The following is a 13,790-nucleotide window of genomic DNA, read 5'->3' as shown; positions in this document are numbered from 1 at the left end:
TCCCAAGGTAAAGTTTATTCGTATGTCAATTCAAGCGATCAAATAAATTGTTATTTTCCATAATAGCCACACGTTTCCAATCCTCGTATACATGCATACTCATCTTCCACCTCTTTATCCTCCGAAAGTTGAAATGTTCTTTGGTGAGGCATGAAAATATAAACAACACGTCAAGAGCCATACATGGGTTTACTGAAATGTTCTTTGGCGAGGCCTGAAAACATAAACAGTGTGTCAAGAGTCATAGTGGGGTTTCCCCGGTATTGCTCTTTGATATTTAAGTTAGGGTGAGATTGCATGTTTTGACAAGTTAACGATGCGAGAGAAGATATATCACCTCTCAATTGATATGCCTTCTTATTTATATGGTTTTTTGGGAGGATGGGTGCTTTCTTTTACCCGGTCTTTTGCGAGTTTTATTAATTAAATATAAGTTGTAGTTGGAGCTTTTATATTTAATTTATGTAGCATATTTGAACTTTTCTTTTTACAGAGTGCACAGTTTCAATGATATGTTGGCGGAAGTCCTTGAAGGTTGTGCATTTTGTTGGTCTTGTTACTTGGCTATTCAGGTTTCCCAAGTGGATGATGTTCCCGGCTAAGCAAAAGATATGTATAATTGTTTGTACGTCGGGTCGGGTACACCATTACTAATGTTTAAAAATATTTATATTTGACATCTTACTATTCACAATAATACCAACGGAGACCCAACTAATGACATGTAATAGTAATGGCGACTTATATCCTCTTTGAACTTTAAAGCTTCAACAATCCTCTCCTTTTGCGGGTGTTTCACAGAAGCTTTGTCAATATCATCTCGGCCATCCTGGGACAAATCTTTTAAATTATTTACGCACAAATTGTTATATTTCTTGTAATAGTACTCAAGTTTTTTCTCCTTGTCAATCTTTCATTTTTTGGCGAACAAATTGAACATCTTTTTCTATAGTTCGAGTCTTTACTTATTCTTTTTTTAATCATACATATCGTGATAGACCTCCCCAGTTTTGAGTTCAGGGGGCATCGTTATTTTGTATTTGTTTCTAGATGATTTTACCAACTTTCTTTGGACTTTTCCAATCGATCAAAAATCTAAAATCTTTCCAACATCCCACCACTCGCACCTTTATCCAAACTCACTTTTCTAAAAGAACTTGTCAATGTGATAAATCACATAATACAATAATTCACTCTTTCATGCCTTTTGCCAAAACAGTGGCATGAAGTTTTGTTTTCTTGTCCACACACTCCCCTCAAAATGGTAAAGTTTGAGAGAAAAATACAAGTTATAAATAATATCATTTGTAACCTTCTTTCCCGTTCTCATGTACCTGTAAACTTTTGGCATCACGTTTGTTTTACAAATGGCCACCTACTTATTAAATATACTTCCCTTTAAACTACTAAATCATAACTCCACAACCCAACTCTTATACTGTCAATCACATTCCTACTCACATCTTTACATGTTTGGACGTCTATGTTACCCATTAATTCCGACCACCACTATCTATAAGATTCAACCCTGCTCTACACCGCATGTGTTTATTGTTTATCCCACCAACCTTCATGGTCTCAAATGATATGATATGAAAACCCAAAAAATAATTATATCACATCATTTTATTTTTAATGAAACTTATTCCTTTGCTCCCCAAAACAAACACCTCAAACGGACTCGTACACCTTTTTACACAATAATAACTATACATACCACCTACACCAATCCTTCTACTTTGCACACTAAGCCCTTTACTAACTCCTAGGCACATTGAAGCCATGTTGTCCTCCCATCGCACACCCTCATTGTCCCGTCATCAACCTCAATACCCATAAACCCTTCCAACACCATCCCTCCACACACCAACTTACAAACACACTCATACAACCTGTCTCAACCATCCACATGCTAAGCATGTTAGGAATTACCAATCCTAAAATTTAAATTAATCTCTCCTAAGGAAGCCCTATCTGATCCAAAATTGGAAAATTTTCATAATCGATGAACTTAGCGCTCCAACTAATTACAAGACTTCGATCCCCCTCCCATGACATATGGATATGTCTGATATGCACTTTATGTGGATTTTTAAATATAGAATGAACTCGAATGGGACTTTTAAGAGTTACGAAGCACGCCTTGTTGATGGTCGCTCCTAATAATTTAGTATTGATTGTTTGGTAACATTGTCATGATGTTATTCTCACCACAATATGAGTCCTTCTAAGTATAGCCCTTGGATCTCCATGTCATGGCTCATTCACCAACTGGACATCAAGATTGTCATTTTCACATGAGAATTTATAAGAAATGGTTTCATACACCAACATATGGGTTTTGTGGCCACACATGTCTAGGCCATGGGCGCCTACTTCCAAAATCTCTTTTAAGTCTTAATCTTAGTCTTCCTTAAATTTAGTATAGTTTGTGCAGTCAACACTCATACTGTAGGTGCCCCAACTTATAACTCTTGATGATTGCTTTATTGAAAGGTCCTCTTCCCCTTCCTTGACCATGCCCACCTCTAACTAAGCCTCGACTCCTTATCTAACACTTTCTAGTTGCCTTGCACCCTGAACAAATTATATTTAATTAAATCTAGTTTTAGGACCTAAGTACTTTGCTAACAACCATATGTTACTCCATGATCTTGCCATTAGAGTTCATTTTTTGTTTACAACCATTAAGGTTCTTCCCAAGAAACTGTCTGTCTTATCTCCTTCCTTCATTGCTAGCAACTCAAACTCCCTTTTCAATGCTAAGTATGGTTTTCAGAAATTCCCTACCGGCTGGAACAAGTACTTATTAACCTTCTTCCACCATTCTCCACATTTTCGGTTTCTTAAAAAGTTTTCCATTGTCATTGATCAAACTTCAAAATGGCGGGTAACACAAACATTTGTTAAAAGTTGACATTTTGATCATGCATGTGAGATTCACTCGCCCACAATCAAATGACATTAATATAAAATGTGATATATATATATATATATATATATATATATATATATATATATATATATATATATATATATAAGTTAGCGCTCTCCTCTTCTGGCTAGTTAGTTTTAAAGCAACAGTCCTTTACTTAGGCTTGAAAGAGAACCTAACCTAAAGAGTTATTGGTTTTCCAGGTCGGAAAATGAAGTAAACAACTGAGGTGGACTAGAACAACTAAGGTGGACTAGGGAAGCGAGAACATTCAAGCGGAGAGAGATTGTTCCCAGCAGGTTTGGAACCCTATGTTTTTTCCCCTTTCAAATAAATAGAAATTGTTGAAGTTTTTCTATTTTGGATCGCACTGGCCAACACATAGGCCTATTTCGTGTTTTCCTAGGTGTGTATCTTCATCTATTAAAAGTAAGGGTGGTTGCCATAGATAGATTGGCTCATTCATAACTAGGACGCTTTCAGAGGCGAAAGGCCATAGGGAGATACCGTCTGTAATCCATGGATCTCCGATCCGGAAACCATATCTAAGCTTTGTGGCTAGAGCTTTCTTTTAGGCAAGTTTTTTTTGGAAACGGAAAATTTTATTATAGAAAGGAACCCTCCCCTAGCAAGGAACTAGAAGAGGGACCAAAATAAGAAAAACATACAAGTGAATGCAAAATTACAAGTCATAAAATGGAGATGATAACCATTCCTCCCAACTACATATACCCTTATTTCCCCTATGTTTAATCCAATAAAAGGTCATGGCCTTAATACATTCCGTACCATTATGGACTGAAATACCCTCCAGGTTAAATAATCTTTTGTTTCTGAATCGCCATAAGTTCCACAGCATGCCATAGCAGATCACAACGAGTCGTTTCCGTTTCTTTTTATTCCTCCCCCATGTGCTAGCAAAGTGTATAAGGTCACTGATGGTTTTTATAGACTCGTGCTCACTTGTAATACCACACCATCTCCAAATGCAGCTTCTAATCATGTTAGCAAGCGGACAATTGATCAACACGTAGTCAGCGCATTCAGAACTTCCAATGCATGAGCTGCATAATGTTGAGTTGACCGGAATACCCCTCCTTTCCAAGGCAGTAGCAGTTGGTATACGTTGTTGTACAGCTCTCCATACAAGACAAATCACCTTAATCGGTACGACTTTACTCCATATAATCACAGGGGCAACTGGGTTAATGGTTTTCAGCTTGTCTACAAGCTGCCGAATAATGCCCACCGAGTACCTACCATCCGCCGAAAGTTTACATCTCCAATGGTCTATTCCCAAGTTTAATTGAACGTTAGAGACATCTTTAATTAGGTCGTTAACTTCAGAATCAAGCCCCCGAACAGCAGGCCTAGCTTTCCACATCCAGTTTTGATTCAATCCGCCAATCCTATCCGATACAATGCACCTTTTCTTTGATTCCAATTCAAATAAGTTGGGGTATTTTGATTTGAGGCTGCTGGAACCAAGCCAATGGTCATACCAAAACAGAGTATTGTTCCCTGACATGATCTTAATATTAAAAAGATCATGGATCTCAATTCCAAGCTCACATAGAGACTTTTTGGAGCTGGCAATATTATTCCATACTACAACGTACCTTTGTGAGGATAAATAATCAATCGGTTTATTAGCCAAATTATGTATACCGGATATTACCCTAGCCCACAAAGAATGTGCTTCATTGTTCAGCCTCCACCACCATTTCACGAGCAATCCAATGTTTAAAGCCTATATGGATCCCACTCCAAGTCCCCCATCTTCTTTGGCTGCAAGGACCTTGTCCCAGGAAACCCAGTGAATTTTCTTTTTATCATCACAACCTCCCCACAGGAAGGTACGTCTTATCTTTTCCATTTCTTCAATTACACCCACAGGAGCTCGGAATAAGGATAAAAAGTAGGTAGGCAGGTTACCTATAACCGATTTGATTAATGTGAGCCTTCCACCAAACGATAACGATTTAGCCTTCCATAAGGAAAGCTTAGACCGAAACTTCTTAATTATGGGTTTCCAATGTTTTATTAAATTCATATTGGCACCAACCGCCACTCCGAGGTAGTCAAATGGAAGGTTTCCTGAAACGCACCCGAGAAGATTAGCCCAGTTCGATGTTTCAGTTAGGTCAACTCCAATTCCGAATACTTTCGATTTATGAAAGTTAACTTTGAGTCTCGAAGAAATGTGGAAACATCTAAGAATGCGTGCTAGGTTCTTTAGGTTTGATCTAGACCATTCCCCGATAAACAGAGCGTCATCCGCATAGAAGAGGTGAGACAGAATTGGACCATTACTCGGGATTTGAACACCCTTGAAGATTCCTTTGTCACAAGCCGACCTAAGGGCCACACTCAAACCTTCCATAGCGATGATGAACAGGTAAGGAGAAAGAGGATCACCTTGACGAACGCCTTTAGAAATAGGGAATTCTTTTGTTGGCGACCCGTTGATGATTACCGACGCCCAGGACGAATTCAAGCATCCACGGATCCACGACCTCCATTTGCTTCCAAAACCCATTTGTTCCATTGTTGAGTCCAGGTATTGCCAGTTCACCGAGTCGAATGCTTTATCGAAATCTACTTTAAAAAGAAGAATCTTTTTGTGTGCTCTCTTAGCCCATGAGCACACCTCGTTAACCATAAGAGGACCCTCGAGTATGCATCTTCCATCAACGTAAGCAGACTGCACATCGCCTATCAGGTCACCAATAACCCGCTTCAACCTGTTGGAAAGTAATTTGCTTATTATCTTGCTTAAGCAGCCGATCAGACTAATCGGGCGGTAGTCATTTAGAGAAAGAGGGTCCTTGATCTTAGGGGCAAGAGTGATGAATGAAGAATTGCAACCCCGGGCAAGTGAGTCAGATTCCTCAAAATGCATCACAAACTTCATCACGTCATCTTTAATCATGTCCCATAACTTTTTCATGAATTTGAAGGTGAATCCATCAGGTCCCGGGGCCTTTTCACTACCACAGTCCCAAACCGCAGCCTTTACTTCTTCAGGGGTAAAAGGGGACTCAATTCTAATAGCATCCATCATGGAAATTGATTTAAAGTTTGGGTTACTAAACTTGGGACGAACCAAGTGTGCATCTGTGAATTTGTCGTGGAAAAACCTGTATACTTCCTCCTTGATCTCATTAACCCCCGTCGTCCACCGCCCATTAATCATAAGACCATGAAGAAGACTCCTTCGATTCTTGCTGTTGATATACCCATGGAAGAACTTACTGTTCTCGTCTCCATCAATGGTCCATTTGATACGCGCTTTCTGTTTGAGATCGAGTGCCTTCAGGCGTTCCCACTCTGTTATCTTTCTTATTCCATCAGCCCATATTCTTTGTTCATCTGAAGAGAGTGGTCTAGATTCTGCAACCTTTTCAAGGTCTTTAACCACGTCCCATATACCGCTTACTTCCTGCCTTTCTTTTTTATCGCCATCTTTTCTCCACTTCTTAATTCTGTCTTTCAAGAACCTGAATTTAGCAGCCAGGTATGCATTAGGGGTTCCAAACCCTCTAAAACAATTCCAAGCATCACTCACCACTTGATCAATTCCCTCTTTAAGGAGCCACGAATTAAAGAACTTGAAAGGGATAGGCCCAAAATCAGCTTCGCTAGACAAGAGGGTAATGGGACTATGATCAGAGAGCTCCCGAGGATGAGTTGTTACGTAGCTAAGAGGGAACAGTTGCAAATAATTAGGGCAAGTCAAGAATCTGTCCAATTTACTTAATTTGGTATCGACTCTACTCATGTACGTGAATCTTTCCCCACCCATGTTGTAATCTTTTAGATTAGCATCATGGATAAATCTGCTGAAATCAGAGGCACTATAGGGACAAAATTGAGAATTACATCTTTCCCCCGGATCCCTTACCACGTTAAAATCTCCAAACACCACCCACGTTTCAGGTCTTCCATTTATTATGTTAAGCAGTTCAAGCCAAACCTTTTTTTTCTCTGATGTTGACTGAGGACCATATACGTTAACAATATTCAAAATGACACTCTCAGAAGAGTCCTTGTATTTTCCGCCAACAACCAAGTAATGACGATTCTTAATAACATCAAATCTTTGAAACACAGAAGTATCCCAAATTGGGATAAGCCCACTCTCAGAAGAGTCCTTGTATTTTAGGCAAGTGATAACCTGATTCAAAGATTGGTTCATAATCTTTCTCTTGTTATGTAGCTAATTAGGAGTTACCGAAGGTTGTTAAATTAACTCATTAGCTAGTCCAAGGAATAGAATCAGGCATCTACCCAGGAGGTATTGGATATTTTTTTAGATCTCCCAAAAAAGCTAGTCCTTTGAGACAAAGAAGAGAGCTACCAAAGAAGTAATAACCCCTAAGGAAGTTATGGTAAGGCCTAATTGAAAATAAAGTGAATTATTAATTGTATCATAAAGTCCCTTATGCCCACGTCTCAATCGCCCTCCCACAGGTATACGTGCATCTAAAAGATTTTTCATATTGTGCTCATATCCCAATCCCAAAATTAGTTCTATACATATGCCCAACAATAAGAAAAAGAAATGTGCTCGGTTCTTGTTTGAGATTATAGTAGCAACTGTTGTACTTTCCATTCCATATTTCCTCCTTTCTATTGATGGAATATATATCAATACTCGAGCTCCTGCATTCCTTATGTTCTTCATCAACGCTCACCAGATGTATCACACTCCTAAGGTGGGGAGTCTTTTGTGTGTTAAAGTTTCCCAACATGTGGCTCGTCCGTGAAAACTTCTTTGGATTTGCGTGAACTAACAGACCGATATGGACTTCTTGGGATCGCAGACTCTTCATTAGATAGTTTATCAAGTCCTGAGTTAAGGCGCAAAGCGCAAATGGATCAAATGGGCTCCTCTCCTTATGTTGAATAAAGATTGTTCTTCAAGGAACGACATGGGTGGTGGCAGCTTCATCAGACTTGATCACCATCCAACATTCGCTCCCTTGGATTTCTAAGATGAAAAGTGTTATGGCTAATTTATTATGTGATTCCAATGATGAGCACAAGCACCACTCGATTGTTTGGGACAGCATTTGTAAATCCATGAAGAAGGGTGGCTTAGTAACTAGACAAGAAATTGCATGCCAAACTTGCAGGGGTTTATGTAACCTTTATAAAACTTAAACAAATAAAGATCCCTAAACTTAGTGTGATTTGCCTGAAGAATAGCCTCTCCTAGAAACTAAAGACTTATTCAACTAAAACAAAACCAAATCAGATATAGTTAAAACACATTATACCTAACATAAACACTATCTAGATAAATATTGTAAATACATTTTTGAACATAAAAAAGAAAACATTTTCAAAAGAGCTGATCTAAACGCACAACTGAAGACAAAGACAACCAACCCACAAAATCAACTGTGTTGTAATGTTCAAACACGAAAGCATTAAGAGTTTTGACAGAAAGACAAATTCAATTCGACGCATTGATGATTGACACAATAATATTCAGTGTCTTTCAACCAATCCACAATAATCAAATTTATTACTCCAACTCTCAAACTTGATAATTCTACATTTCACCAAATACATTAATTAAGTCGTGTTCACCTTTCAAACACCAAACCCAAAAACTGCTCTTATCTTGTGGAAAATTAGATCCCGCCATCCTCTCTCTGTGTTCTCCACCACAGTTGAATTACCATACCTGCATCATAGCTTCCAAATGTTGTTATGCTATATATGAAAAGACATAAATGCCCCTTGCTATTTCATCCTAAAAATTAAAAGGTTTCTGATGACTAAGAAACAAACCTGTCTTCGTCTGGAACATCAGTCTGTGTCAACTTCACAACCGTGACTCCAGGTTCAGGCTCCTCTAAAACCAACCTAACCTGCAGAATAACAACTCATTTCAGTCGTTTGACATTTTTATGGTCAATAACATGTTACAAGATTCAAGATTTGATCTGAGTGGTGAGATAGTAGGAACCCCACATGAATAAAGAAGCTTTGGTTTAATCAAATCATCAAATGTTGAGAATAATACAACATCTACAAAAGAATTCCCATATATGATGCAAACATGGAGCTAACCATTAACCATTAATGTTGAAATCCCTTTCTACCTAAAAATCAGATTCCTTGGGTTTTTCTGTTAAATCACATGACACATGTTCATGGGTGTATTCTTTTCTTGATTTTCATGGTGAAAAGAAAGAAGCTTTACGTTAGTCTAGGCACATGTGCACACTAATATTCTGTTTTTTTTTTTTAATTCTTATAGACCTGCAAACTACTTTGTCATGTGAAGAAGAGTATAGCAGTATAGATCAATACACAAAACCATACAAATATTGCCACTTACATGAATATCGCCTTAAGAAGACAATTGTCGAATAATATCTTTAGGTGGCATGAAAAAGAACGAAGATACTGAATTAAAACAAACATACCGTAGAGTGGATGCCATCAGGCCAGCTTCCAAACCTCCATTTCTGAACGATCAATTTGCCCTCCTGCAACTCCAAATTTGTTCCAGTAACCGATCCATCGAAGATACTAATCTCCCCACCAACCTCTTTGCTGATTCTAGCATTACTTTGCGTGAAACCCTTCCATCTGTTGTCATCCATCAGGATCTCAAACATATCTTTCGCCCTACAGCTAAACTTTTCTGTCAGCTTAATCGTTTTAAACCCTTCTTTCTTCTTCTCCTTCTTCTCCTCCACCTTCTTGACAGGTGCAGCAACCGGTGGAGCCGACACAGGAGCTGCCGCTTGCTTGGAAGTCACCTTCTTCACCTCCAATTCATCTTTTGCAGGTCCACCTTTTGCCATGGCATCGACGTAAACCCTAATCTGTTTCAAAACAAAATCTTTCCCCTTCGCCAGAAAGGCGTCCTTCAATCTCCTCCCGATCGGACCTTCATCCTTCACAATAACCCTAAGATCAGGATCCTCGTCGGCGTTTTCATCCGCAATATAAGGAATTTCAACAACTCCATCGGCTATCAAGAGAGATTTCCCCTCAGCATCTCGCGCCTCGCCTTGCCAATTGATAGAAACGCTTAACTCGTAACCTGGAATAATTTTCCCCTTTCGAACATTAACGTAAGCCTCTCCTTCCACTTTTTCAATCTTTTTTGTTTTGATGAAGAGGTTCCCTTCGCCGTCGAGTATTGTTTGGTCCGCGAGGAGCTTCGACAGTAAGTTTCTGGACCATTCGAGGCAATTGGTCTCGGCCCAGTGCCAGTTGTGAACATTCGCTCCGTCTGGTCTGTCTTCAACGATCCAACGCTTATCCCCTTCTCCATATTTCGCCATTACTGTTGCTGAAGAACAGAGAACTTGAAGTGTAAGACAGGGTAGGTACTCGTTATAGAAATCAGAAGCGGCGGCTATGGGATGTTGATGGAGGAGATAAAGGGCAAGAAAAGGAGTGTCTAGAGGGTTCAAGGAGTGGAAGATTCTAGAGTTTTGAAACCCTAGATCTGTGAATGAACTCAAATAGATATAGTGGTGAGCAGGCCAAAGAAGAATCTAGAAGACTAACAGAATCCGTTTACTGGGTTTCTAAACAATCTTAATTGATTGGTTACCATGATTTGAGTTTTGCTGGGTCAACCCGCCTTTAGTGATTAGAGTCTAGACTACGATATGTATATATGTTTTCGGATCGGTTTAAAAATGATATGGATGTGGTTTTTTTAATTGGTTCTTCTTTCTTCGGTCTTAGAGATCGAGATCGGTCTATTTCGGTTCGATTTTGGTGTTTTTTGGTTTTTTGGTTCGATTTCGAAAATATAGTTAACAAGTGTATGATTAACACATTGGCTAAAATTTATTAAAATAAATAATGTAAGAAGTTGGGTAATGTGTGAATAAAAATATATAATTAACACAAAATTTATATGTATATAAATTTTCACTTCCGGTCGTTTTGAGACCGATCTCGAGTCGGTCTTAGAGCGGTCTTGCGTCGGTATCGAAACGGGTCTGATCTTTTTTGGAATCGGTTTCAGAACAGCTTTTTTTTAACCTGTCCAAGATTTTTTTGGTCTAGTCTTGTATTAGATCGATTCAGTATATATCTTTTTTCTTAACCGGTCTGAGACTAGTCTTTTTTTCATGTCTAATTATAATACCCTGTAAGATTACTTTTGGGTATATTAACCAATGTTTTAAAACCAGATCGATCCGGCCGGTTCAACAGGTTGGAATGTGGCCCAGGGTAGAAGGCGAGTCAATTGAGAACGGTTTTTTGTAAAAATATAGATCGGATCGAACCGGATGAGTTTCCCCTAAACCACGGTCGAACCATTTATGTTGAACCGGTTAAAACCGGATTTACCCGTTTTGATAGGGGTTGGATACAAGTACGAACGCCAAAACAACGAGTCGTTTGCGGCTTCTTCGATTCTTCCTACTCCAAATCAGCGATAGATGCAAAACAATGAAGGTGAGTTTTTCTTCTCCCATTCTCCGATCGATTAATGTGATGCTTTCTTCTCCTATCAACTGCGAAGTCTATTTCATCTTTTTCTTTTCTGATTTCATCTTTTGAAACATTTCATGGTTTTGAAACTTGTTTTCTTTTCTTCTCATATCGACTGTGAAGTCTATTTCATCATGGTTTGAAACTTGTTGCAAAACAACCAACAAAACCTGTTTTTGATTTGAAACAGGTGAAATCTGAAATCAATTTTAAAATCTTTTCTTTTGAAACAGGTGATGGTTTTGGTTAGTTTTCTGATTATTTATTGTTAACTAGGTGTGACACCCATGTATTATATAGGTTTAATTAAAAAAACAAATATAAAATTTTAACAATTTGAAAAGTTTGAATTTATAAGAAAAATTAGAAAATTTTGAATTATTAAAATTAATGAGACTTTAATGTATTGAATACATTACATATATAAACTCTTTCTAATAAATACTTTACATATATATTACCTTACATTAAATGTGGAATTTTAATTTAATAAAATGAAAATTACAATAAAATAACAAGTGGAAAATAGAAAATTTAAAAAATCTAGAAAATGCCATGTGTCCAAATGAATGAGAAGATGACATGTGGCAAAAAAAAACTTTCATTTATTATAGTAGATTGATCACTGTTTCAAGGTTTCTGATTATGTAGATTATGTAATTAGGATCCAATTAACATATGTTTATTGATTATAACATTGCTTTTCAATGCAGTTAAATATGGAATCAATGGAAGAAGAACCATTACAAGCACAATTTATAACATGTTTTGATATTTTTTCAATGTTTAAACTTTAAGGACATCAGATTATTAGTTTTATATGCCTATGCATTATGCAGGAAAGTAAAAATATATGAAAGTATAAAAAGACCATAAATCGGGTTGACCCGGCGGTTGACTCATAAACCGGTCATCACACTGAGTCAACTAAAAACTCGGTTTTAAAACATTGGTATTAACTAATAACTCGTACTAACAAGATTATTAACAAAAATAATCTTTTTTTTAGAAACCGAAAATAACTAATATTTTTGGAATGTTGTATTCCAAATAGTAAAGTCTGCTCCAAAGTTCGTTTTGGTTGGCATGATGTGATGTAAATGTAACATCCCTAAAATTATAATAAATTAAAACTTTTAAAAACACATTTGATTAATATAAAATCTCATTCGATATGTTACTCAACCAAAATCCATTAAGTTTTAAATATTAAATAACCATAATAATAAGTAATAACGCCCACTTTGTTCACAAACCAGAAATCAAACAGTGGAACTAAAAACTAGGGGTCCAATGTTTATAAAAATCATAAAGTTATGTCTTCTCCTTACTAGCATCTGCAATTCCTGAAACAGTAATCTTAAGAGGGAAATAAGCACGAAGTTTTGTGAGTTCCAGCACAACATCACATCAAGGTAATATATCTTACTCGTACCATACTGGTACATATATCATGCCATCATGTTATAATCTAACATACATCATAGATAAACAAAAACTTTCATACCATGCATGTTAGTTCAAGAAAACATCAATAAGCGAGCATTCCTCAAGGACTATGTATTTCTACATTCGGTCCTTAGGCTCGGAGACACCACCTTCAGTCCATTGACTTCGTGTCACGACCTTCGGTCAAACAGCTCGGCCTTACAGCCTTTAGCCCAACATACCATATACAATCAATACAAGCCATACAATCTAGTTCTAATCATACATGTTCTAATAACCCACACGAGCTAAAGCAAAGCGTATAAAACACTAATGTCATGTAGTGAGGAACTCACCACGAGTTGCAGAGTAGACTACAATTAGTAACCCAAGAATCCAATTACACCAAGTCACTTTGAAACACTCCTATAATAGTAATCAAGATTAAAAATGGCTATTCTTAACCCTAAACATATAGATAAGCTACTAGACTCATTTTCTAGATTTTGTCCTGAAACAACAGTCTATTCAAGCTTGCCAAAGCTATAATATTTATTCATATTCTAGAAGTTCTATTCTTTAGCTTTCTGATGACTACTTGCACAGGTCCATACGATATTCCTACAATTTACTATGAATTTTATAAAATGGGATATCATTGCAGCTAATTTCTAACTAGTCAGCAAAAAATGACAAGTTTCACCCTACATAGAGCCAACATCAGGTCAAGGAAGATATGAATATTATTGTTATGAAAAACGATTGAGTAAATTAATAAACATTTGAATGAAATAACTAAGACATGAATTTAGACATGCTAAATTAAAAACAACATTGTTCCAAAACAAATATTGTTTTACATTACAAGTACTTTATGTTCTAAACATAAATAATAAACTAAACTTCGAGAGTGTAGTTCCAACTTGGTTGTGCTCAGCTTAGT

General features: G+C 37.3%; 2 protein-coding genes across 2 annotated transcripts; both read right to left on the bottom strand.

Moving 5' to 3' along the window:
• Window positions 1–3,617: 3,617 nt before the first annotated feature.
• LOC145046826 (uncharacterized) lies at window positions 3,618–4,463 on the bottom strand. The gene has a single exon (XM_078995094.1). The coding sequence runs from the start codon at window positions 4,461–4,463 to the stop codon at window positions 3,618–3,620; it is 846 nt and encodes a 281-aa protein (XP_078851220.1).
• A 3,846-nt stretch (window positions 4,464–8,309) lies between these two features.
• Window positions 8,310–10,503, bottom strand: LOC145048107 (Aha1 domain-containing protein). Its single transcript, XM_078996524.1, has 3 exons — window positions 9,379–10,503; window positions 8,738–8,817; window positions 8,310–8,630 (listed from the first exon to the last, which is right to left on the bottom strand). The coding sequence occupies exons 1-3, from the start codon at window positions 10,246–10,248 to the stop codon at window positions 8,537–8,539; spliced, it is 1,044 nt and encodes a 347-aa protein (XP_078852650.1). The 5' UTR covers window positions 10,249–10,503; the 3' UTR covers window positions 8,310–8,536.
• Between the last annotated feature and the right edge of the window lie 3,287 nt (window positions 10,504–13,790).

The sequence above is a fragment of the Lactuca saligna genome, chromosome 5, assembly GCF_052625555.1.
Source record: "Lactuca saligna cultivar CGN05327 chromosome 5, ASM5262555v1, whole genome shotgun sequence".
Taxonomy (NCBI): Eukaryota; Viridiplantae; Streptophyta; class Magnoliopsida; order Asterales; family Asteraceae; genus Lactuca; species Lactuca saligna.
The sequence above is the reverse complement of the archived record's forward strand: the minus strand, read 5'-3'. Positions and strand labels throughout refer to the sequence as shown.